The 26,535-nt window shown below is 36.4% G+C and overlaps 1 protein-coding gene across 3 annotated transcripts in view; it reads left to right on the top strand.

Annotated features, from left to right (window-relative positions):
• Positions 1 to 26,535, top strand: part of SUPT3H (SPT3 homolog, SAGA and STAGA complex component) — a 478,840-nt gene that overhangs the window by 361,843 nt on the left and 90,462 nt on the right. For all 3 annotated transcript variants that reach the window (XM_037016080.2, XM_037015978.2, XM_037016049.2), the window contains one exon: positions 25,868 to 25,943. In XM_037016080.2, the coding sequence (XP_036871975.1) occupies positions 25,868 to 25,943 (76 nt within the window). The remainder of the gene's footprint in view (positions 1 to 25,867; positions 25,944 to 26,535) is intronic.

Raw genomic sequence — 26,535 nt, forward strand, 5'->3', positions numbered from 1 at the left:
CTTTAAGACTTGCAAAAAACACTTGCTTTTCTTTTGTCTCAGGGGTGCCGGTTGTGGGGAGCTCTAATATCCAGCTCCCCGTGCACCGTGTGTCTGCTCTCTGGGTGCAGATTTCTAGAGCTGGTTGTTTAGCAGTCCTGGGCTTTCACTCCCTCCCCGTTCCAACTCCTTTCTTCCCGCCGGGTTCTGGGATGGGGGGTGTTCGGGTCCCACTGGGCCATGGCTTTTATCTTTCCCCCTTTGTATGATGTTGAGTTCTCACAGATGTGAATGTAGCCTAGCTGTTGTACTGTATCCACTGGTGTCTCTTTTAGGAATAGTTGTATTTATTGTGTTTTCATAAATATGTATGGTTTTGGGGAGGAGATTTCCAGTGAACTACTCATGCCGCCATCTTGGCTTCGCCTTTATGGTACATTTTAAGACATGAAATGATATGTATGTTGGGGTTGGTTTCTGAGAGATTCATCAGGAGAACACATTACTATGTCTGTTTATTCTTTTGAAGGTAATTTTTGTTCAGATCATATGAATCATTCTTCAGAGAATATTAGTCAAAATACCTCCAAAAAAACCTTTGATAATTCTAGCTACATAGAGCAGAATTAATGTAACTTACATGTTTTTCTGGCCTGAAAACTGCAGAACAGAACTGTATTACATGATGTTAGGAGAATCCAAAAGTAGGTATAATGTGTAGTTCTGAAACCAATTTTCATTTGTGACTTTATAGACTCTACCAAGTTATTTTTTGTCCATATCAGAAGTTATCATCGATTTATGTAATGATAAAGATCTGTATATTCATTGCCATAAAAGCTTATCTAATTCTCAGAAAGTTATGTTCTGCAGAAGACAGTTTTCAATTAATGACATAAAAAGTAAGTTACAGATTAAAATAGAACATTCCTTATCTCTCACCCAGGTCCTTATCATTCTGTAGCTTAATACGTCAGATTTGTCAGATGTCAAGAAAAGTCTCAGATAGGCTTTTCTTAACTAGTGTGAACTATGGCCCTAAGTGAGGGGAGAGTCAGACTTCTGCTTTGACTAGAGTACCCCACTTAATGGGTGTCAATCTAGAAGAGATGGAGTTTTTTTGTTTTAGTCATTCTCTGATATTACAGGATGTTTACTGTCTTGGGTTATACATTGCTATAGAAACATTTTAGAGCATGATTAGCCAAATGACTACTGTCTTATGACAAAAATTTGTTATCACTCCCATTTGATCTTCTACACTCAGACCTATTTAGAAGTTTTCACTATTAACCTCTGGATGAAATTTAAAAGATTTCTCTCCCCACCCTTTCCCTAGTCTGCTGGGGAACAGAATACATGATGATAGCATGAAACAATATGCAGAGTAATTACATTTTCCCTAATCCAAATCAAGATTTATGATTTGATGTCCAAAGTTTGTTTTGTTATGGAGACAGGAGATTTTAAACCAGAACTTGGTAGCAAAACACAGGGGCAGTGATTGCCATTCCCCTTCACCTTGCCCACATCAAGGAGTTTCAACTTGAATAAAGTAGAGAACCATTTCTTAGGGTGAAGATGCTAACTAGCACTGCAGTAAGAACCGTGGTGTCTGCCAGCGGCTTGGCATGTCTGTAGGCCCTCCTGGGCTGCTGTGTTTGGTGTCCCATAAATGGCCGTTTGACTAACATCCAACAATACTATTCCATTAAGGTTTTGTAGCATCAATCAACATTGTCTTTCTCAAATAATTTCAATTTTAAAAAAATGAAATCCTTCTCTTTTAAAAGGTACATTTCAAGGATTTTTTTAGAGACCAATCCACCAACTTGATTCTAAAACACTTTGGCAGAGAAGAGTTTTAAAATTTCATTGAATTTAAGAACACCACAGGATTTACCACTAATTTACATTTAATGTTTATAGTTCTCAAATCGTGGTAGTTGTAATAATCAAAATATTTTTGCCCTGAATATTTCATGGATTATATTTCCCTGTTCTTTCTCCTTCACCCACATTCTCCATAGTAGGTGGGCAGTTGTTACATAGTCTGGCTTTTGTTTATCTTTATTGGTTTAATTTCAACAAGTTAGTACCTCTAAATGTAAAAATAAATGTATTCTGTGGAAAGATTTTAGTCTTTTTAATCCTGTAGTTTATTTAGTGGAATTAACAGATCATTGCTTGTTTGGTATAGACAACTTCTAGTCCTTTATTTGCACCCATGCTAAGGAGCTGCCTTTGGTTCACCTCTTATTATTTCTACCACCTTATGGTAAATCACACAAATCACAGCTGTTTAGACACACCTCATTTAGAAATAAGTCTAGATTAAGCTATAAATATTTGGTGATCAATGTAATCCATCACGTTTGGATGTCTGCTGGGAGCTATCCTTTTCATAAGTATCAGTCCAAAGGGCAGATAAGAAGCTTCTGCTTTTCATGACTCCATTTTCCGCCAGTCTTAACTCCTTAGCATGGTATTAATACGTCTTTTATAATCTTGCCCCAATCAGCCTTTTCATCTTCATTTCCCACTATTCCTGCTTTCCCTGTTTTCCCATATTCCCTCCCAAACATACATGTACACACACACACACACACACACACACACACACACACACACTGTACTTAAGGAATCCTCTGGATTCGTAGTTCCCTAAACAGGCATTCACTTATCTTCCCTTCCCCTGAGCTTTCTCTATCTGGCAACATCTAAGTTCAGTTATTTTAGTATGTGATAAATTATTACTCTTTGTGTTTGCTTGGTTTAATTTACTAAATAAGCTCCTTGAGAGCATGGATTTATTTGATTTCATATCTTCTGTACCTAACATAGTGCCTTGAACATATAAACTCTCAGGAAATATCTGTCCAAATCAAGTGACTAAAACAGGTAAAATTGCATGGCTAATATATGTGAATAGTACTAGTCTATCCTTTGGGTGATTTGAAATTTTTTTCCTGTTTTACTTAAAAGAACAATTTACAGGCATATATAATAAATCATTTCTTGATTCACATGGGATTGCAAAAAGGATATTATAATTAGTTTGTACCTTAATGAACTTTTGTATCAGGAGTTCTTCAACAAATATTTTACAAGTGCTTTCCAGGTGCTAATGGTTTTTGTTGCTTAAATAACTTCCTCTTTAAATTAATAATTGCTTTTCCATAGTTCTAGCTTTAGAAGTTTTAATCACACTGCTTCATTATTGACTTCCAATGTCCCAAATTTGTCTACAGGCTGATACTAAGCATGAATTACAGTTTTAATTAGCAGATTTTTTTTCCAAATAAGTCAATACCATGGGTGACTATTGATTCATTCTATCTACTTGCCAATTCAGAACATTTGACAATAAATATTACATACTTTTTCTCATATATTTGCTATTATAAAGTTTTATAATTTAACATCTTCAAATAATGTATATTTACGCACTTCTCTGATCCATTCAATACCTCTTATGTACAATTCTTTTAGTTATTGCCTGGTTTATATTTAGAAAATAGTTTGAACTTGCAGGTGCTTTAAGTTACTGTTGAATTTGTTGTGGGTGGAAATTTTGCATGTCTACTCATTCTACTTCATGTAAGAGGAAACTGTTGTTTCCGTCAGTCCTTCTAAAACTAATGAACAGTTTACCAGCAAATCACCAGATTCACAAAAGTTACTTCTGCATTATCTGTCTCATGTACTATGTTGATACACTATGGGATTAAATTAATATTCACAGGCATATTACATTCATCATTAATTATTACCATCACTATTATAGCTCTTATATTCAGTTATAAAAGGCAGTGTTTTGTCATATTCCCACAATTAATATCATAACCATATAATTCACTTTTTAAATTGTTTATTCTTTAATGTAACTAATAAGTATTGATAATTTGGACATTATATTGTTCTAAATGTTTATTAAATCTTACTTTTAAATGGCCTTACTTTTTAAAGTCCTTGGAGAAATGACATCTGTTTCTTCTAGTTATTCTGTACTTCAAACAGAAGATAGCCATTAATATATATGGATTTATCATTTTATGACCTGCTCCCAAATATTAAGAAGCTGTAAGTACCACCTTTAGGAAAACACACTAAAGAAAAATCTAAAATCACTGGGGCAACTGTCTTTATTAAAGTAAAAAATAGTTTATTATAGAAAAGCTCTACCAGAACTTTTAAATAATTTAAAATCAGGCTTTGTTTACCAAAAGTCAGTATATATACACAAATATCCCCCAAAATACTCCTGTATTCCTTGACTATGTCTATGGAAATTATCCAACTGAAGGGAAAAAGGCAAGAGGAAAGAGAGAATTGAAACCTTTTCTCCTACATAGTAGCTCTGTGTAAAGTTCCTATTATCCATCTGGGTTTAGTAGGGAGGATATTTGAATCTTGTAAAACATGTTCCTTCTGACCCTGCAATGAGTTCATTATGACCAATGGAAAAATAAAATAACCTTATAAAACACATCATTCTTCATTTTTAAAAAATGGTATAAGTGGAACTTTCAGGAATTTTTCTCATCTTCTTAAGGAGTTCTTATTGATAAGCCATCATATGGTTTTGAAGTAAAAATGTGGTACATTACTTGCACAATTAAATATTGCTTAAACTTTTCTGTGAATCATAGAAATCCATCATAAGGGTCTAATTTTTAACTTTTGCAACCAAAGAGTGACATTATCTTGATGACCTGCATGTTATTTCTTTGGGATATTGGTCATCTCAATTCATCAGCTCTGCTAAAAAATTCTAGTAATGTTTCATGATATTACTTTAAATCATTCCATCCACTAGTGTGGGACTTGGGTATTTTCATATATAATAACTACAGGCCAGTTATATTTAGTAATGTCAAATACTTGTGGATTCTCTGAGGCAAAAGACAACTACAAGAAAATGTATAAATCATGTGTAATACAGTTTAGTAATATTGAATCTCACCTGCTAACCCTCTCCCCTATTACCTCTGCCCCAACCACCAAAAATCAAACTAAAGCTAGGAGGGAAAAAAACATATTTTATTTAAATATGTTTTGTTTAAATTGTACCAAAAATTATTCAATGTGTATGCTTAAATGTGGAGCAATAAATTATCCCATATTAGTGGGAATATAAATTGATATATGGGAATATAAGTTGATACAGCTTTCTGAAGAAAAATACAGCAATGTCTATCAAATACACTTAAAACAAAAACAAAAACCTGTATGTCCTTTGACCTGGAAATTGCATTTCTAGGTATTATCCTACAGAAATAATTGAACAAAGACTTGAAAAAAAATTAATTTGTTCATTGTTTTCTCAATAGCAAAATTTTTGTTTAACAATGGAAATACTAAAGTTATAAAGTTTTGTCATAGCATATCTTTTCTTATAGCCCACAGATTTTTAAAATATGTAATACTTTTGTAAATATTCTTTAACTGCACTTCTGAATTGCCTTTTGGCCTAATTTATGGAGGAGAATACTTTAAATATGTAGATACATATTTTCCAAATGGCTGGATTTTTTGTTTCTGCCACCATTAAGCAATTTAATTGCTTTATTTCATAGTGATCAGATCGGTAGATATATTATTTTTAGCATTAAGAATTTATTAGAGTTTACTTGTCCTAATATGTGGTAACTTTTTGTAAATTATCCATGAATAGTAGGGAGATTTGTATGTATCTGTTAAATCATAATTGCTAATAATATTCCCTTCCTTTCTATCAATAGTCTATGAACTTTTTTTTATTACAAGCCCTCTTCAGTAAAAATTTGCGAACTCACACACCTGCCCTAGCAAAACCCTAATCCTGGTTGAATCCAATTCTTTGCTTATCTTACAGCTACATTATGCCTATCCGCAGCAGCAGAGCATGACTAGAAAAAAACGCAATGAAGCTGACTAGTCTCACTTTAAATTTATAACCAAGAGCCATGAAACAGCCCTTAGTGCTCCCCAGCAATTTTAGAACCCCCCTAGTGGTGCTGGGCAGCTGGATCTGGGGCAGTTTCTCCCTGTGCACTAGGTAAAACCTCAACCTGGGTCAGGGAGGGTTCTTGACTCTGAATGAGAAAGAATTCTCGAGAAGGTCGGACAATTGTAGGTAAGGAAGGAATTCATTAAAGCAAGAGCAGCAGGGAATGGCAGCCGCCTTACAGGCAGCAGAGAGCAGAGAATGAGAGGGAAGAAAGGGAAGTCACTAACTCCTGCTCAGCCGGAGGGCAGATCCCTTACCAACTCCGAAAGCCAAGGTCACCTGGTGTCCAGTGTCCACTTGAATCTGCATTGCATGGTAACTAATCTCCTACCACCCCAGGACTTGGGGGAGCTGCAGAGCACTGGTTGGAGTGAATTTATGTTCTGAGAACTTCCCAAAGCAAAGAAAGGAGATTTTCGGGCAGGTTAATAAAGAGTGTGACCTTACAGCTGCAGTGTCCTTTCTGGGTCACCCAGCCAAAGGAACTTGCAAGCCCAAATCAGAGATCTCTGTAGCCCTTCCCTACTTGTCTGGAGTAGAACAGAGAGAGTGAAGACTTGTACTTAAGTCTAGAAAATAGAATAAAATAGCAAAGTAACAAAGACTCTTACACTGGAAGATCATGGAGACAAAATGCAATTGATCAGTGAGAAGGCTTTATTTAAGGCAAAAAATGCACACTCAGAGAAAGGTGAGTGAGGGCAACCTCAGAGAGTAGGCACACTGGAGGGCTTCAGATTCTTTTAAGGCTTTCAAGAATGGGGCAGAAGGCGGCAGGGGTGTAGGGGAGCATAGGCTTGACGTGTGGTGTCATGATGTGTCTCTCCGGTGAGAGATGTTATGTCATCATCCACAGTCAGTCCTCTATGTATATAAACTTAACACAAGGAATTTATTGATCCTGTTCTTCTGCAAGATAGTGGTTTCCCTCAAGCACTGGAGTTAGGACTGCTCGCCCTGCCTGAAGATCGGACTGGTTGTTGGCTGATTACCAGAGAATACGTTACAAGTATTATCTCCTAACTCCCTGGTTTTTTAAATGGAATCTTAGCCTTAAGATGGATTCCCTCCTGTTCTTAGTATACTGTTTTTGTCTTGGCATTTTTCATCATGGGCAGGAAAAGTTAATCATGGTGCGTGTCCCACATGCCTGCCCTGCCTCACCAGCGCACCGGTTCTCCCGCAGACCTCAGTAGCTGTTCAGACCTTCTCTCTCATCAGACCGCTAGCATTTCTTGTGTCCTTACTCAGCTGATGCCTTGCTTCTGTTTTACTGAGAAAAGCAAAGCAATCAGAAGAGTACTTCCCCAAGTTCCTGACACAACAGCCATACACTTTATTTATTTCTATCAGCATAGAAACATACTGTAATTTCCCCTACCTTAAAAGGAACATTACCAGGTTTATTTTTATGCCTTTATTTTTTTTTTTGGAGTAGAGTAGAATTTCTCAAAAGAGATGTGTTTGCTCTCCTCTGATTCTCTTTAGAACCCACTTGAGCCACAGCTTCATCTCCACCACCCTGTAGAAATTGCACCTGTTAAGGTCACTAATAACCTCCATTGTTGCCAAATACATTGCTTGGCCCTTCATCTTTCTTCAGATATCAGCTCTCAGGGACCCTGAACTGGACAAGCACATTGTCATTTGCAGACTTTTCCCCGTACTGTTCTCAAACCCTCTCATTTCCCTTAGATCTCTTTTCAGATACACGGCATCACAGGGACGTGCCCCAACCATGCAGTAGAATGGTTCTGTGACTGAATTGTGTCCCCCCCTCATAAGTCCGTATTCTGAAGCTCCAGCCTCTAATGTGATGGTATTGGAGATGGGGCCTTTGGGAGATACTGAGGTTTAAATGAGGTCGTAGTGTGAGGCCCTCGTGATGGATTAGTGCACTTACAAATGGAACACTGCCAGAGCTCACTTGCCCACTCTGCAATGTGAGGACATGGTAAGAAGGCATCTGGCTCTCCGCAAGCCAGGAAGAGAGCCCTCCGCAGAACCTCTCCATGCTAAGCACCCCTCATCCTGGGCTTCATAGCCTCCACAACTGTGAGAAATAAGATTCTGTTGTTTAAGCCACTCAGTACAATGAAGACATTATAGCAGCCCGTGGAGATGAACACAAAAGGAATACCTCTCCTACCCAATCCTTCTCTCTACTCACAATACTATATTTTGTTGATAGCATTTATCATCATCTGTCTTTTATATGTTAGTTTATTGTCTTGTCTTCCTCCACTAGAATGTAAACTCAAGGAGGGCAAGAGCTTTGTCTGTTTTGTTCTATAATATCTCCTGTGCCCAGAACAGTGTGTAGCTACCGTAGGTGCTCAATAAATGTGTTACATAAAAAAAAATAAATGTGTTACATAAACAAATTAAATGACAAATATTTCCAAACACCTATAAATCATAGATGTTTTACCATTTGGAAAACGTTTATTTTCTTAACTACCTTTCCTCTAAACAGATACATAAATTGTGCTTATTTTTTTTTTTTAATCTAGTAGCAGCATCCAATGGTCATCACAAAAAAGTTCAGAAAATTTATAACTTAAACAGGAAAGCATTCATTTGTCTTCAAGCTCTGTAACACTTTTAATTACTTTTTTGGAGATAACCACTGAACATTTGAATAGTATAAAATATTTTTGTGTTCATTCTACATCTCAATCAAAGAATTGCAAGGATTCTACAACTTTTTTTTTTTGGTGGTCTTTTTTTTCCGTTTTTTTTTTTTTTTTTTTTTGCCATAATGAAGACATCCTCCTATACCATGTAAGGTGAAAGAAACTGCAGTATCCTCAAATTGAACAAATGCATGACTGTCCCACCGTCAGCCCCTCCATGTACAAGCACTGCTCTCCTTTAACATGTTTTACTTATCACAGGCAATTTTTGAACATATGGTCTAATTGAGGGTAGCAATATCAATCCATGTAGAATGTGTTGAATTAACAATGTTTTTAATTAAGAATAAATATAAACAGATGTTTCACTATTTCCATCATGTCCCAGAAGGTCATTTTGGACATTCGACATTTTTCTTTTTTTTTTTCCCTGTTTAATCAAATAGAAACCAAAGGGATAGTAAAAGTAAGTCTTTCATTGCTATGATGTTTCTGTAAATATCTCCTTTAATTTCCAGTCATTTGTGCTGTATATAGTCCAGTTCTCCTATATTAGGAAGGAGAAGTTCAAGAGTTTTTCTTCATTGTTGATGGATCCTTCATCAGTACAAACTGTCTCTCTTGTTCCAGTTAATAACTACACTTGTTATAGCTCTGTCTTTACTTTTAATCTTCTGAGCCAATTGGTTTTGGTGTAACTGTTATTAATAGCATACATAGTAGGATTTGTGTTTTGCCCCAAATCTTAAGATTTTTTCTTTAATTACTTTCAATTGGTGATATTACCCTCTGTACCTATTGACATGGCAGACATGTTTATATCTTATTTCATTCTTCTGTTTGTTATGCTTCCCTGCCCGTGTTCTTTAGTTCTCTTTTATTTGTAAGTTCAGGGTTTACCTGCATTTAAATGTCAGTGGTTATTTTTAAATTCTGAGGAAACTTAAACCTATATGTCTCACTTTTTTTGTTGTTTGATAAATATGCTTTGAGTACCCACTGAGTACCAGCTACTGACTAGATCCTGCAGCTATAGAGTAATATTCAGGATATAGTCATTTCCTGTCAGGATTTGTAATACTCCAGAAAAAAATAGACATAACAGTAATAATAGCAGAGTTCTGTATAGGACTTACTACATGCCAGACACTGTTCTAAAACCTAACTTACGTATTAGCTTATATCATAGTCTACACATGAGATAGGTTCTCTTTTTATCCCCCTTTGCAGATGAAGACCCTGAAATACAGAGATTAGGTGACTTGCCTAAGGTCACAGTTATAAAATGAAAATGCTAGAGAGGAAAATTCATGGATATGTGCATGGAAAAAGGAAGTATTGAGAAAGTTCCTCATATTTTCCAATCTGCTCTTTATCTGGAAGAAATTCCTTGAGTTTTATTGTATATGGTTACTAACCTCCGTAATTTCAAGGCTGATAAAAATGTTTTGCTTTATTTTTGCTTTTCTTTGGCCATTTCCGGTACTTCTGAACAGAATCACACATTTAAAAAGATAATGGATTTATCATATTTGTTTTACAAATATGGAACCTCACTATCTGAAAACCACAATTTTCAAAGCCATGGTGACAAGAGATTACTGTATCTTTCAAAATTTTTTAAAACACATGAAGGGCCAAGGACACCCAGTTATTTACGTATTAATGTGAATCAGACTGCTTACATCTTAATCTTTAGCTGAAAGGGACTTTCTTAAAAGACCTTGGTCAGCAGGAGTAGAGGTAGAGTGGTTTGGGACCTTACAGAAATTTGAAGAGTAGCGAACATTAAGTGATGTGCTATATTCTATGTGCTTGTGGGAAAAAGAAAATTCGAGAGAAAGATGCTAGGAAGCTGAGATTTCAGAAATAAAATGCAAAGATGTCAAACACCAACTTTGTGTTTTCAGAATTTGTCATAATACTGTAAAGAAGACAATCCACTTAATTATGCCCTTTCAAATTCCTACAGAAACAGTATAATCTAGATTCATATGGGTTAGAGGTTTTTTTTTAGATTACTTGGGAATCTAAACACCATTTAAGACAGTATTTCCTTGAGAAGATGCATTCTGAATTTAAAACAAACTTTCAGCATATATTTATAAGTTGGAAGGTTCTGTATTTTTGTTTGAAATGTGAATTTTTACATGTTCACAAATTTTCAGTGAGACAGAACTCTTTGTCATCTGAAAACTCTTTTATTAAGCTTGGTTTCCCTGGAAACAGAAAACTACTGGTATTACACCAGTATTAAATAAAAATTTGGCACCTCCACCTGATTTCCTGGAAGTTTAGTTAGGAAGATTATATTTCCTACTGAATAGAAGACTTAATAATTGTACCTAGGCCTTCATAAAACTTATTTCCAAGGTACTGACAATGTCCTGATGATAAATTAAAGATGTATGTTAATTTAATATGCCATTAAATAAAAGAAGCATTGGTTACATAGAGGAAGGAGGTCAGTTTTTTTAGGATGATGAAGCTAAGCCAACAGGAGTTATACTTCAATAGGGGTTACTGCTGTTCTCTCTGTGACTCATGTACAAACTACAAAGATCATGGATTTGTGTAGAGACTAAGGGTAATAAATAAGCTGAATTTATTAACTCACTTATAATTTACTTGATACCTTGTTTAGAAAAAGATTAACTCTACACATAGACAAATTTCTCATGTTGGAAGGATATATATTGTCTAAGCAACCCCAGGATGTAAATAGAGCTGGGCCTTAGGAGCTAAAACTCAGACACCAGCGAAATCATTTTTTTGTTCTTTCTGATCTCTGCTTTCCTGTCTACGTAGGCTTAATTTTTCTCTCCCTGTTAAACTACATTTTTATTTGGTCTATAACAGCCACCCGCAGGTGCTCCCAAGTTAGCTTCATCACCCAAAGAGTAGCACAGACAACTCTCTGGATTACCAACTTCAAATACCAGAAAACGGCCTCTGATTGACCCAGCTCGTGTCAGGTATCCAGGCCTAGACTGACCCTGTGACTGGAAGGTAGGGCCATGCTGTGCCGCTCTAATGAGGAGGCTTGTAGGGTAACCTTGCAGCAGTGGAGACAGCAGGAATAAGCAGACAGTGCCTTATCTGCTTACTACACTATAGTATCCATCCATTCATCCACTCCTCATTTACAACATGCTAGAGTAGACTATCAATATCTCACTCCAAAAATGATTTTCATGGTCTAAATCTAGTTTCTTTTTAAAAGAGATACTATCAAGTTGTCTTAGACTTTAAGGAGAATCGCTAATGAAAGAGTAAATATAAAACTCCCACAGTTCACAGAATGACAAAGAAAATAAAATATGCTTCAGTCAAGCTTTTTCTCTTAAAAAATATCCTCACCAAAACTGTAAAACATTTCAACAAAAACATTTCTTCAAATATGTTATTTTAAATACTGTATTACTTAACCAAATATTTAAATTCTGTATTAGTTTCTCTGCATACTTGACTTGAATTTAATTTTGCCTGTCTGCCAAATATGTTGAAACTCCAAATCCATTTTCATTTGCCAGGTTAAATGTTTATTTTGTTTTCCCACATAATATGCTCTTTAAATCACAAGCATACCAAATCTGATTTTAACAGGGACACAGTAGGGATTTTTTTTCTTCAGGTAATGGTGTAGGATATGCTTCTCTTAAGGAATATATAAAGGTATGTTCACACTCCCTACCTACTACCTTTGTTAGCTATTGGAAAATAGACATCAGCTTTCGTAAAGGAAGTTTGAAATGTGTCTACTAAACTTACCTACATCTTTTGAAGCCTCACTATTGTGTGTGTGTGTCCTTATAATCAGAATACCAAAGACTTTTTTGTGCTGTAGAATGTCTAATTTTACCTAACATGTGACTCTGTATAGACTAGTACAATGAGAAAGTATTTCTCTACAAATAATTGACATCATTTGATTACGAGGTTTCCCTTTTCTTATCTGTGTATGTGACTCAGACGTCCATTTGAAAATTTTATTTTTCAAAGAACATTTACATGCCTTTGAATATTACAGTCTCTTAGATACTGTTCTCTAAAAAATACTTCACATATCTGATTTATTTTTAAAAGACGATTTAATATTCAGCCTCTTTGTGTATTGAATAGTGGTTTATACTTTTTGAGAAATGCATTAGTACATCTTCTTAGATGTCGTATCTTGGACTAATTCATTGCAGTACAGGAGCATCTTGAGGAGAACGTGTTTGAACCCATAGTGGTAGTCTTCCTATCCTTTAACTTCCCTGAAAAACCAACCAACCAACCTGGAATTCTTTTTTCTTTTCCATCTATTTTGGAAGCACAGATTCTCAGGAATGTCTGTCTTTCTTCCATTTTCAGTATCACAAGGCCCCCTGATTTTCTAAATCCAGTGCTTTTCTGGATGAGAGATGGGAGGCATGAAAAAAAGTTGATGCAGCAGATTAAACAATTATGTCATTGCTGGTTTAGCAGTTCACACACACTTACAGTTTTGAAATATCCGGCTGTTCCCCAGAAGTTAGGAGCATGATAGCTTCTCCCAGTTACTTTTCTTCAAATAGGAATCATTGCAAAAAGACTGAGACTATTTTTCACACTTTCCAAATATGCACTTGAACAGGTTGTCTGCTTCAGTCTTTTCCCTCTCTGATGAAGTTTGAGATTGATAGCTTTTCACTGGCTATATCTAAGATTCCAGTACAGGGTTAGAATAGAACAGATCAAAAGCAATGTCCCCAACCTGCCAGCTAGCATTTATGGAAAATGCATAGATTAAAAATGGGAAAACATTTAAGCAGCCATTGGAGTGAATCGTTTGTCAAGCCCCTTTTCATATCACTCACCTTTGTTATTATTATGCCAGCCCTAACACAGAAATGAATTAAATGCATCTAATCTGTTCCTTCTTAAAGTAGGGCCTCTCAACCTTTTTCAAGTTAGGAAAACATTTTTGGTCCTTTGTTTGACTTAATGTTGTTCTCTCTTTATTCCCTGGAAGCTCTCCATGAACTTAAAAAATGTATACAATAAATTGCATTTTTTTTTTAATATTGCTGAGTGGTGTGATGGGGAAAAATCCTCACTCTTAAACTCTTTCAAGACTCCTGTGACTGCTAAAAATCAGGTCTGGAAATCAATGTTACAGATCATAAATGTCATGACTTTTACATATGATAAAGACAGCTACTTGCCACCCAATGTCCATTCTGTCTTCCTTTGTAAAAAAAAACTTCAGTTTGTAGCTGGTTGTATTGCCATCCAATCACATTCCTCTTGTTACTTTGCAACCATATCTGATCAGACCTATGACTGAGTTGTGATCAATGAAATGTAAACATAAATATTCTATTGGACTTCCTGTTAATATTCTTAAAATAGGAGGAGTATATTCTTTTTCTTAACTTTCTATATTTGATTGCTTTATGTGAATGTGCTGTTTGGAGCTTTAGAAACCATTCTGAATCATGAAGACAAAGCCACAGGCCACACAATGTTTTATGTCAACTCTGTCTCAGTAAAGCAGGGGCGGGGGTGGCACGGAAAAGACAGACAGACAGACAGACAGATAGATAGATAAGATAGATTAAATAGATAGATAGATGCTGGTGGAGACTAAGGCCCTCTTGACTCCAGCAAGTGGTTATGTCAAGTCTGAATTGTTTTTCTCCAGAATTCATTTATATGAGGAAAAATAAATTTCCTTCTTGCTTAAACAGCCATAATTTATTTGGGATCAGATTGCATGTGGCCAAAAACATTTTAACTAATAAAACCTGTGAATGAGTCCCCTAGGTTGTTAAAACTGAGAATGTACTTCTATAAAGTAATCCGTGTTTTAGGATAGACCTGGACAGTATGCCTGTCTTCTTTCCGATGTTTAGATTGCATGATATCATGACCAGAGCTCTGGCTTTGGGGTCAGACAGACTCAGGTATTCAATCTCAGTTCCATCCCTATCTTGTCCAGGGAATCCTTGTTACACTAGACAAGTTACTTAATGTTTCTGAATCTCAAGATTCCTCAACTGGACCCGCATCTTAGAACTGTTGGGTAGGATTTGTGATGACACATAGTGTACCTAGCCCAGCACATGTGTGTTTAAGAAATAGTAGCTGTCTTGGACAAAACCTTCTTTATAAAAATGTTCAGTATGGCTAAATCCCTATAGATATACATACAAATGGAATTTAGTTTATGATACGATGTTTGTTCCTTTCATAGTGATTACAGTCAGAACCAGTCAGAGAATTTACAGCATTTTCAAGAGATCAAGTTACTGGAATTTCTAACATTGATTGCTATCTCCCAGCAAAATGACTCAGAAAATGTAGTGTGCGTCTTCAGAAGACACTAAATGGGATAGTTCCTTAACATTTGTCCACTTATATCTTACTAAATAACTTATTGATGTTAGAATGCACTTCTAGCTCTTATCAAATCTGCACATACCTCAAGTTTTAGGGTCTTCAGTTTTGTAAAACTAAATTCTTTTCTTGTGAGAGCCACTGAAGAACATTTCTGGTAGAATTTTTTAGATTATTGCAGATCTTCTAGGTCTCTAGAGTCGCAACATGTAGTAATAATGTAGAAGTGAACTCTTCGGGTAATTTTACTTGGGTAAAATTTACTTGGCTAATTCTATATTCAGATAACTTTTTTATATTTGAGTAAGGAGTTTTGTTATAGGGGTCAGTAATAGCATGCAAAGAGCACTGGTTTTGGGGTAGGAATCTTAAATTTTTCTAACAATATGTCTTGATGAAAAGCCACAGAAACTCTCACTGATGTACAAAACACACCTGAGCGTCCTTGGCTTCTGTGATCAGAAGGGATAAGGGGGCTTCGGGTGGTGATGCTGGGTGAAGAAGACACAAGAACTCTCTGTTCTAGTTTTGCTGATTTTCTGTAAATTAAAATTACTTCAAAGTAAGTTTTGTTTTGTTTTGTTTTTTGAAAAAGCCACAAAGAGTCAGTGTGCTTCAGTTTCTTTGTCTCCAAGGTGGGCATGATAATAGCTGAGGTTCCTACTTCTCATAGTTGTTGAGAGGATCAGGAAGGCAGCTGCTCTGTACTGTGATGCTTCCTCACTTGATTTCACTCATCCTGCCACCTCTGATCTCCCCTTTTTCTTGCTGCCAAGATTGTCCATAGCTTCATTATAGTTTTTGTGGTTACTTTTTTTAAGGTGAAATACTGCCTCACATCACCAAGTCACTAAAACAATTCTCCTTTCCTCATCTTTCTTTGTAATCCATTCCACACCCTTTACGGCATGCCTTCTTTAAGCCTTCTTACTTAAGAACTGGGCCTAATAGCCACTGACATTTAATCAAATAGCAGTTATAAATACATTCATTTGTGAATAAAGGCTGATTAAAATTTGGGCACTGACATCTGAGGTTGGGAGTTTCATCATCAAATATCTTAACAGAAACCATTTTGTTAAATACCCATAATTATAGGTTTTTACATTTGCGATTCCAGGGGATTTTGCTATTCTGCATTCTTTGAAGCCCAAGAGGCTATCATAGTATTCAGGCTCCTTGAAATATTGAATCTATATATAGCCAGGACTTCTTCAGGAGATATGTCCCTGAAGGACTTTAGCTTTCGAAGAGTTTGAACCCACAATTATTTTAAAGGTGATTTCTAGTTTTGTTTATTTTTTCAATAGGTAGGTAGACATTTTAAAGATAAGAGTTGAATGTAGACATTAATTTTCTGAATGTGTAGACTTTTCTGCTTTTTCCTGTTATGTATTTAGGAATCTTCATTTATTATTGCATTTAAAACATGCAGTTTTGGTAACATTGCTATTCTCATCATAGTCATATTTGGTCAAGTCTGTTTCTGTGGGTTTTTTCAGTGATTAAATCTTGGCACGCTCAGGAAATCATTCTCTGCCTTTTGTTTTGTGTTAACTTGTGCTTTCAGCTACATCAGTCTTTGTGGCAGATTTCTATTGATGAACTTGCTCATGTCTGACTCATGAAAACAACTCAGCCAATTATGAGAAAAGAAACTTCAGCTTTAAAATGATTAAGAGCATTCTCTTTAGGGGAATAAACAATTTAATTATGGTTCATTTTGTTTCTAATCTTAACTCAGATGGTGTCCAGTTGTAAAAGCCTATTTTTCCCCTGCAACATATTCCCCTGAGAATTTTTCCTAGACTGGTGACTTCATTTCTTCACCGGTACATAAGGGAATAGGCTTCATTATTCGGCTTTCCATAGTCATGTTCCTTCTTCTTGAGTTTTTTAAAGCATGTGTGATTCAGATTTGCTGTTAAAGCATGTTTTTTGATACCCCCCTTTATTTCAGAGTTGTTTACAGCAGTATTTTAAAATTAAATTAAAATGCCTAGATGATTGATTTAACCATCTTATTTAGGATATTTGTAAGTTAGACTAATTAATATTTACTATGAAGAGCCAATTTAAAAAATATTTTATAAACTGAGAGATTGAAACTGTCAATATAAACTGTAGGTAGTGAACATATTAAAGTGCTCATTCTAATCCGTCACTGAGCCAGTTACCTCTGCTACTCCTAATAGTTCTGGCAGCTCTAGTGTAGCTTTCAGATAAGAGTAGGATTCTGATGAGAGGTGAGGGCAAGTCCTATTGTATTGGCTCAGGAAAAATAAAAATAGCACCGGTTTTTACAGTTCATGCTTTAGGAGCGCTCCTAATGTGCACCACAGGTAAGCCTGTCGTTTTTGCAACAGACCATGATGTCAGAACCAAGCAGGGGGTTGACAGGAATGACACAGCACGATGACATTTTTAAAAGATCACCCTGACTAATGTGTGGAAATTAGTTGTTCTTTCAGTATTGTGGTCATCCTGTGAATCTCACACTTGAAATGGCCTCTCTTTTGAAACCAGATACAGAGGCACAATGCTTTTTCCTTGAAGGGCAGGCAGCATAGGATAGTACAGTGGTTTTCCAGTTCTGCCCTGTGATTTTTTTGTTTTTCACTCAGAAATACCTCACAGAGGAGAAGGAAAATTAGAGGGCTCTACATCTCCTCCCCTCGCCTCTAGCAAGCATCTTGCTTTAGCAGTTTCCTTTGCGAACAGTCATAGTAAAAAGAGTAGGAAGTAACAAAAGTAAGAGTAAAAAGACTTTGGAGTAGGACAGACCTGGTTCCGCTTGCAACCTACCTTACTTGCTCAGCAACCTTGGATGAGTCACCTAACACCCAAGCCATAGCTTCTTTGTTTTTATAGTAATAGTCACACCTGCCAGTTGAGAGCATTGGAAGAATTAGAAGAGACCATGTAAAAGACCTAGCACAGCACCTGACCCACAGTTTTGGGTCAAACAGTGTTGGGCCCCTTCCACACAGACTAGTGGCCCTCACCTGGGCATGATTTTCCCCTGCAAGGGATGTTCGGCAGTGTTTAGAGACATTTGTGGTTTTCGCAAGCCAGGGAGTAGTGGCAGATGCTGCTGGCATGTAGTGGGTAAAGGTCAGGAATCCAGTAAACTTCCTGCAGTGCGCAGGACAGTCCCCACCACAGAGAATCATCCAGCCCAAAGTGTCACCAGTGCCAAGAATAAGATACCCTGCCTTAGAGGGATTATTGTTCTATATATAGAATATAAAAAAAATATATATATATATATATGAGTCCATTCCATCAAAATTTATGAACCACCTACTATGCGTCAAGCTCTGTAGTGGCTTTTGGGACTTAACAGTGAATACAGCAGGTACACTCTCCACTATCAGGGAGCTTACATTCTACTTGTGGAGAAATAGACAATGAACAAATAAATATATAACAGATGGTAGAGCAATCAAGAAAAATGAAGCAGGGTGATGGATAGAGAGTGACCTAGAGAGCTGCTATTTTATATAAAGTGATCATAACAGCTTATTTGAAAAGGCGACCTTTGAACAGAGACCTAAAGGAAATGAGAGAGCAAGCCAAACAGTGATGTGGGGTTAAGATACCCTGGACAGACATATAGCAAATGCAAAAGCCCTGGCGTGGCAATGTGTTTGGCATTTTCAAGAAACATTAGGATAGGCCAGTGTGGATGGAACATAGAGGAAGTGAAGAGAGTGATAGAAGATGTGAACAGATGGGATTCATAGGCCATTCTGACGATTTGGGCTTTTATTCTATCTGTGGTAGGGAACTGCTGGAAGTTTTGATCATAAATGGCATGATCCAATTTTCATCTTTTAAAAGATGATTCTGGCTGTTGGGCAGCAAACAGACTGGCTGGGATGGTAGTAGGAGACGAGGAAGAGTGGGAGGAGGAAGACCCATTGGAAGATTCTTACAGTAATCCAGGGGGTAGAAGACAGCAGTGGCTTGGATCAGGGTAGAGCAGTGAAAGTTGAAGGTGATGAAAAGGGGTTTATTCCAGATACATTTTAAAGATAGAGCTGATGGAAGTTGCTTAGAGGGGTAACTGATGAAGTAATCCATGAAATAATTTTATTTTCACATTTAAACAAAAATCCTATTGAAAAATCTCAGATGTATTACATAGTATCAACAAAGGTAGAGTCCAAGCAGAGCCCTGCCTTGCTCTGTACAAAGTCTGTATATCCCTGAAGAGAATGGTGAAAGCTGCGCTCCCCTGACAGGCTTCCCCCTTCATGGGATTTTATTTTAAAGGTGCCAGACTTTCCGACTATGTAAGTGAGGCCAGGGTCCATTTGGTATGCATGTTGGACTGCTGGAGAACTTAGTCTTCTCTAAATCAAAATGGAAAGGTCTAAGGCTCAAGCTTAAGGTTAAAGAAAAAGTATAAACTAAATTTTGTGCAGTAATGGCTTTTCATACCCATTTTCCAGGCAGTGTTGTAGTTTTACCCTAAATGGCCAAAATGTTTAACTATATCCTTGTATTTTTGCTAGACTAAATAACATGTCAACTCTAAAGCCATGTCAACTCATCTGGATATTACATAAACGTATGAGAATTCTCAGGAATGTTATTCAGAATACCGGAAGAGCTTACACATGTTAACCTAGTGTGTTCACGTGGATGTACAGCCAAATAAAAACCACAAGAATGGGTTGCAGCATCCTCCATCAGGAAAATAGAAAAAGTCAATCTTCTACTATTACTTTAAAGAACTAGTTTGGGAGAAACTCACACTGATTTTTACATCATTTGCTGGCTTAATTATTACAGAGCATGTTTACAGTTTCAGGAAAACATTAGTAACAATTAGCACTAACACTACATGAGGATTTACAACTGAATATGGAGTAATTACGTTGTACAATACTAGCTTACTGGAAAAAAAAGTGATGCTTTTCCTAGAGAGTACACATTTTATCCCAAGACAAGAAATAATATATTGTATATAATTTTCCCCACTACTAGCTTAATTAAATTCAGATTAAAAAATTTTTAAGACATTAAACAAATTTTAAGTGAACTATTTTGATTTTAATATAACTATTTTCCTTATACAACTAATTCTTGGTCATCCTTGATAGTTTAAAATATCTAGAAAATAAAAAAAACTTTATTCATACTAATTTATTTAGGCCCATAGAATATAGAACCAAAAAACTTCAATATTTTGAAACAACTCTATTATGAACTCATATCACAAATATTCTTTGTGTAATTCTCCATCACTGATGCTTTGTACTTGCTGAGAATTACTCACTTATTTGTAGCACAAAATTCCTCCTAAATCCCTTGAATGTTCTCCTAGAGTCTATAGCTGTTTCTTTAGGAAACTTCATATGGTCACTATAATACACTCTTAATACCTTGGGCACATAAAACTGGTGCATTATAAAAATCACTGTAGGTGAACAAATTAGCACCAATGAAAACTTTATTTCTTAGGCTATGAAATAGAAAATATACTGTATTTTTATTCAGTTATATAATTCAGAGAAAATTCTGTGTCAGACTTTAATGAACTTCTGATTTCAGGATTACAGCTGTCAGGATTCTGAGCTGGCTCCCCCAATACTGTACTAACAGTCACCTTTCTCCTACTTTCTCTCTCCTGCTAAGAACATACATCCAAGCCTATGCTGTTTTCTGTGATTTTTCTGCCTCTTGAGTAACTGTTTTGATTATTTTTGTGTGTGTGGACATTAATTTAATGTCCTCCAATAGGTCAAGCAAAATTAATTCAACAAGAAAGATTACTCTGAAAAATCTTTTTTTCTAATTGTAATTCATTTAAAAATGTAAAACACTACTGGAATGTGTGACTGAAAAAGTAAACATTGCCTATAATACTACCTCCAGAGATAAATATTATTAAAAGTGTAATGTATATGTTTCCAAGCTTTTGCACATGTATGTGTGTTTTGTGTGTGTGTGCCCCGGGGTTGGGGGTGGGCGGGCACTTTTAAAGAAATGGGATCACAGTACATTCTCATCCTCAACTTGTTTTTTTTCAGTCTCACAGCTACAGTCTTTGCAGGGGGACAAAATTAGAACATACAGAAAAGTGCAGGGGTATAATACCATCTGGAAGAACAAATATTTCAGAAGAGAAATCAGTGTGACCTGGGATCTTCAGGAAAGCTTCCTAGAGGAGGTGGTACCTATGCTGAAAGGGAAGGAGTTAAATTACCCTGTGGATAGGAGAGGGGTTGGCCTGCACAGTGATGAGGGAGGGCAGGGCAAACAGGCAAATATGTTAGGTTTTACTGAGAACAATGTCTGCCTATAGAGAATGGACCCGAATATGGCTACATTTGGAAGCCAAGCATTTGAGCTTGAATTTAATGCAGTGATCAACTGAGAGCCATTTGTTCAAGTTTATAGGCAGAGGAATGAAAGTGGTGTGTGGATGGAGGAGGGCCTGCCATGGTAAGGTCTTGCTATGTTCCAAGGCCTTCTCTCTGTTCTTATTTAAAGTGGTCACCCAGATGGGAGGGTTAAAATATTTGGAAGGAACCAGCCAGAAACCTGTTGCAGTCTTCCAGGCCCTAAGTGATTAACTTTGAGGTGGGAATAAAGGTAGGGAAAATCTACCAGATGTCTTGAGGTAGACTCACTTGATTTGGGTAGAAGAATCTACTAAATGAGGACACAGCCAGCAGAACAAGCACTCTCATCTGGGCCCTGGGCTGCTTCTCCACAACCCAGGCAAACCCTTTAACCTTCGTGGACTTCAGCTTCTTATCTGCTGTGAGTCGGGGATAATGGTTTCTGAGTTTCTCCAGCATTCTGTGTGCTTCCTGATCTGTTGGTATCCTTCTGCAAATGGACCACAACATAAATTAACATGCGTAAACAGTCCATAACCCATATTGTCACACTGCTGGCTGCTGCCAACCACTCCGTGTGAAGTTTGCAAGTTCAGCAACCAATTTCCACCTAACATAAGGTAGCCAGTAAATTACCATTGGCATTTGCCTTTTCCTTGCAGAGAGGACTTTGCATTTCAATTGTAAGACTTCTAAGAGTAATCAAAGTAAGATAATTTAAAATCCAAGGTAGACGTGAGAGCAAATAAACTTTCATCTAAGCTTAAAACTCATGTTCCGTCATCTGTGCTACTGAAGAAAGGTAACGTGTGCCAGCACAGAGCTCCTGCACCCTTCACATGTGTTCCAGTGACACGGTGTGGACTCAGTGAAATTATATGCTGCCTAAGTAATCCAGCCTCATGCCTCAAACTGATATAGGGGGGTCACTGGTGATTTTCACTGCTGGAAGTGTTTTTCAAAGACACAGACAGTTTCATGTTAATTGAAATAAAAACTTTTCACTGAAAATTTAAATTAATAAATATATACCATGTCTGTTATGTTCAAGGTATTGAACAAACAAATTATACAGGTACTTCATCTCTAGGGATGTTTGCTTCCCCGTTTTCATTTAGGTAAGACCCCAAAAATGATTCCATCTGGCATGGAATTCTGCCTTCCAACTTTATTTTACAATAACCAGAAAAAGCTGTAATTTCCTGGTAATGAGATGAGTGACTATTAACATAACTAGTCTCTCTTACTTATTTACAAAGCCATTCCAATGAAATTTAAGAATATTTTTGGGTGTTTGGAAAATTTTAAGAATAATTCTTTCAGGTGTAATTTTTCCATGTGTGCCCCTGTATGGTAATATTTAGCTATAGTGTAATACTACTAAGGTTTAATTTCAGAAAAGCCTCTAAGTGTGTGGTATATTTTTAGGAGTGTTCAAGACTATTGATACTTAAAGAAACCGAGGAGTGGGTAGAAGTGACAGATTAAGTAGAAGACAAACTGGACTTGCAGATACAAGATAATGACTCATCCAAAGATGACCCTACGTTCATGTGACAGCCTGAGATCAGGAGAGCATTGTGTAATTTGAGAGTGTTCAGTATGAATAAAAGCTATGATTAACTACTATGATTATTCATTGATATACCTTAGAGTAGGTCATTTAGGACTCAAGTTTTACTTTTAGCTTTGCCTCCTTATTAATTGTATACTTTAAACATTTTTTTTTACTTTTCTAAAAAAAAATTTCCTATTTCTCTAAATCTGTGTTCTCAGTTGTAAAATGGAGCTATTAAACTGTTTATCTTGAAGGTGATTGTGCTGCTCTATGCATAGGCATTGTTATTCTGATCATGCTGCTTGACTAGATTTACTATTTTTCTCCTGGCATCTCCTTCCAGAGACTTCTCACAGTACCAAGAATAGAAAAAGACGGCCAGTGTGCCCCTCAGTGTGAATTGAATGGGTGATCTGAAGAGAGGCAGAAGGGAAAGTGGACTTAGACAACACCGAAAATAAAAACCAAACTTTTTTAATAGTTGGCCAATGTCTTCATTTTTAATGGGTCTTTGGTTTTAAAAAGCTGCCCATCCTCTCTGGAATTTGTACAATTTGGTTACAAATGTTACAGTTCCTGATTTTAGATCAGGCAGCAAGGGTTTATCTGTATTTCTTTTGCCTCCATCCATCCATCCCTCTGCCCACTCATCCATCTTGCTATGAAACCCTTACTGAGGTTTAGGCGACCCCAGCTGAGCATTGGCCAACACTGAGATTACAGAAACTAAACATAGTTACTATGTTTAAAAGTGACAGCCCATGAAGGTTATATGTTTATTGCCTTTCCCAGTATTTAAAACGATAGTGTAAGGATAGAGATAATATGATCCAAACTGAATGATTTGGATCCTTTTATAAGGCCAAATTTGTACCTTTCTTTTGGCGTCTGAGATCAAAGGTTACTGCTTAATGCTGGAGGAATTGAAATCAAACTAAGATGCTTAAGGAAGAAAAGAGAATACACACTGAAGGGAGTGTCTGAAAGGAATGAAGCTAGCTCTAATAATTAAAACCCTTCCATTTCTTTTCAGTGTAATCAGATTAGTCTTTGCAGTTCAGAATCTTCAAACTAGCTAAACACCTCACTTAATAAAAACTGGCAACCCTGGCAACTTTAACCTCTTAGGATAAGTTCTCCTAACTTTCATTACCAGAAATACTACAGGTATATCAACAAAGTATACATACCGAAGTGAAATCTTGATTGTCCAGCTAGTGGAAGAAAAGTCGGTTTAAGGATCCCATTAAGAACTTTGTCTTTTTCAGTAGTTACCTAAGTCCTGGCTGTCTAGCATATGTCGGGTGGATGAGGCTGTCTAGCTGGGGAGGAACACAGAAGGCCTATGTAAGAGTGCTTAGATCATCAGACCGGCTGCACGGTGGCCATGAGAGCTCTTTGCCCCTGATCATATGGACTAAAATGGTAGCATTCATTCCACAAATGTTCTATTGTTTGTTTGCCATGCGTCAGATATTTCTAGGAGCTAGAAATTCAAACCCAAGGAGTTCCTTTTATAGTCAGACACAGATAGACAGACAGACACATCTACATTAATGATAGTGTTATCAGTCTTAAAAGTTTATTTTAGCAAACACATTCAGAACTGATTTGTTATATTCAAAATGCATAAATTCTCCCTTCTTTGCTTCCTGTGTTCAGGTTAGGAAACATTTAGTGAGTCATGTGTCAGATATATTTACTTATGCACATATATGTATATTTGTATGTATATATATTCTACATTCCCAAAATACATAATATACATGTATGTATGTGTATTATTTACCTGCACACATTCAAAAAAATACCTGAGTCTAGAGGGTAAACAGAAGTCTGGGTATGTGTCAATGCATATGTGGGTTTGTGAGTACGTCTGGGGAAGATTGGAAAAGAAAGACAGGAAGGAGGGAGGGAGGAGGAAGAGAAAGAAGGGAAAAATAATAGTCTTAGAAGGACCCATAGTAGTAAGTAAATTGTACCTTAACTCCCACCACCCCTGTATGGAGCTGCAACCATATTCATTCCATCAACTGATAGGTCATTGGAATTAAGTTGACCATTCGCCCAAATCAAACAAAATGAAAAAAGAATAGCTTCAGTTTAAAAAATATAAAAATATCCACAGACATCAGAAGTGGCACTTATGTACTGCAACAACTCTGATAAAGAAAACTTGCTGAAGATCCTTCCAAAGCAGAAACAAAATTTAAAATCTCAGGGAATTGTTTCCTTTACTGGCAAGGAACTCATTCCAAGAAGTACCAGCCTGTAGCATTTCAAAATGCTTCCCTTGCCAAGGAAGCGGAAGCGGTCATATTCTCTCCCACCAAACTACGGGTGAATTATAATTATCCTACCTCTTGTGGGACAGTGAAGCAGCAAACATCTGCTACACTGAATCAAAACCACGAATGAACCGATACCAACTGTGAATCATACCTGGATTCAGATTAAAGGATTTGTGTTGTGTTTACCCTTGTCTTTATTGTCTTTGCAATTTAAAATATGGATTTGTTAGCTCTGGCTCCATGTTCTGAGGGTAAATATATGGATTCCATTCGTTGACTCCTGTTTTAACACTGAAAAATCCCAGGTTTAAGTCAGATAGGCAATAAGAACTAACAATTTTTTTGTTGGATATTTTATTATCTCCTCACCATTTTCTTTTTCTTTAAAAGAATGATAAAGCTACAAAAATTTAGAAGTCCTCAGTCTAAGAAGTTAGATCCTTCAGTTTTTTTCTTCTGCTATAATGACAACAACAGGAGTGGAAAATGGTATTTTAACTTAACTTCCAAAAGAAACAAGCTTCAAAACTGTTACTTATAATTTTATATATCGTGGTATTTATGGTAGTCCTAAACTCTTCACTGAGAGTAAAGAAAGAAGGGAAGATGAAGTTTCAATTCTAAGTTTTAGCTCTGAAAATGTATGTAATCTACTTTCCTTTTTGTGTGTGTCTTTTTAATTTTATCTGTAGAGAGCTGAAAGACAAACTCGAATTATGGATTCAGCTCAATATGCAGAATTCTGTGAAAGTCGACAATTAAGTTTCTGTAAGTAAGCATTTAACTTGACTTCATTATATGTTTAAGAGATTATGTGTTACTTACGTACTAAAGTATGACACAATCTTTGTTCCTTAGAAATTTAGAAATGGGTGAATTTGCTATATGCATAGTTACAGCTGTCATAGAAACAACCTCTGCATTGTAGGGGAGCCTATAAAAAATTGTACCCCACTCTGCTGTTCTGTAATTAGTAGTATTAAGAGGTTTTAAAGGGTGCTAGTAATATACAGACAACCATGTTAGTTATTCATATTACTTTTAGTCAGAAAAAACACATTTCTCAATATTCCCATTTTTATTTCTTTTCCAGCTTCTTAGTCATATTTATACTACTATTGCTGATTGTAACTAGACCCATAATTACTCTAATAGTAAGTCATGACATTTAAAAACCCCTAACATTAATAGATACCAAACCTTCCATTTATTTATGCATATTCATTTTAGCACAAAGGAACATATCAATAGTCTCTTCCATTTTTGTCTATAACCTCATTCTGTGGCATGCATTCAATGTTAGCCAAATTCATGAGTCCGTCTTCTTATAACACTAATAACCTAGTGGTAAAATTAGTGC

This window comes from Manis javanica, chromosome 16 (genome assembly GCF_040802235.1).
Source record: "Manis javanica isolate MJ-LG chromosome 16, MJ_LKY, whole genome shotgun sequence".
Lineage (NCBI taxonomy): Eukaryota > Metazoa > Chordata > Mammalia > Pholidota > Manidae > Manis > Manis javanica.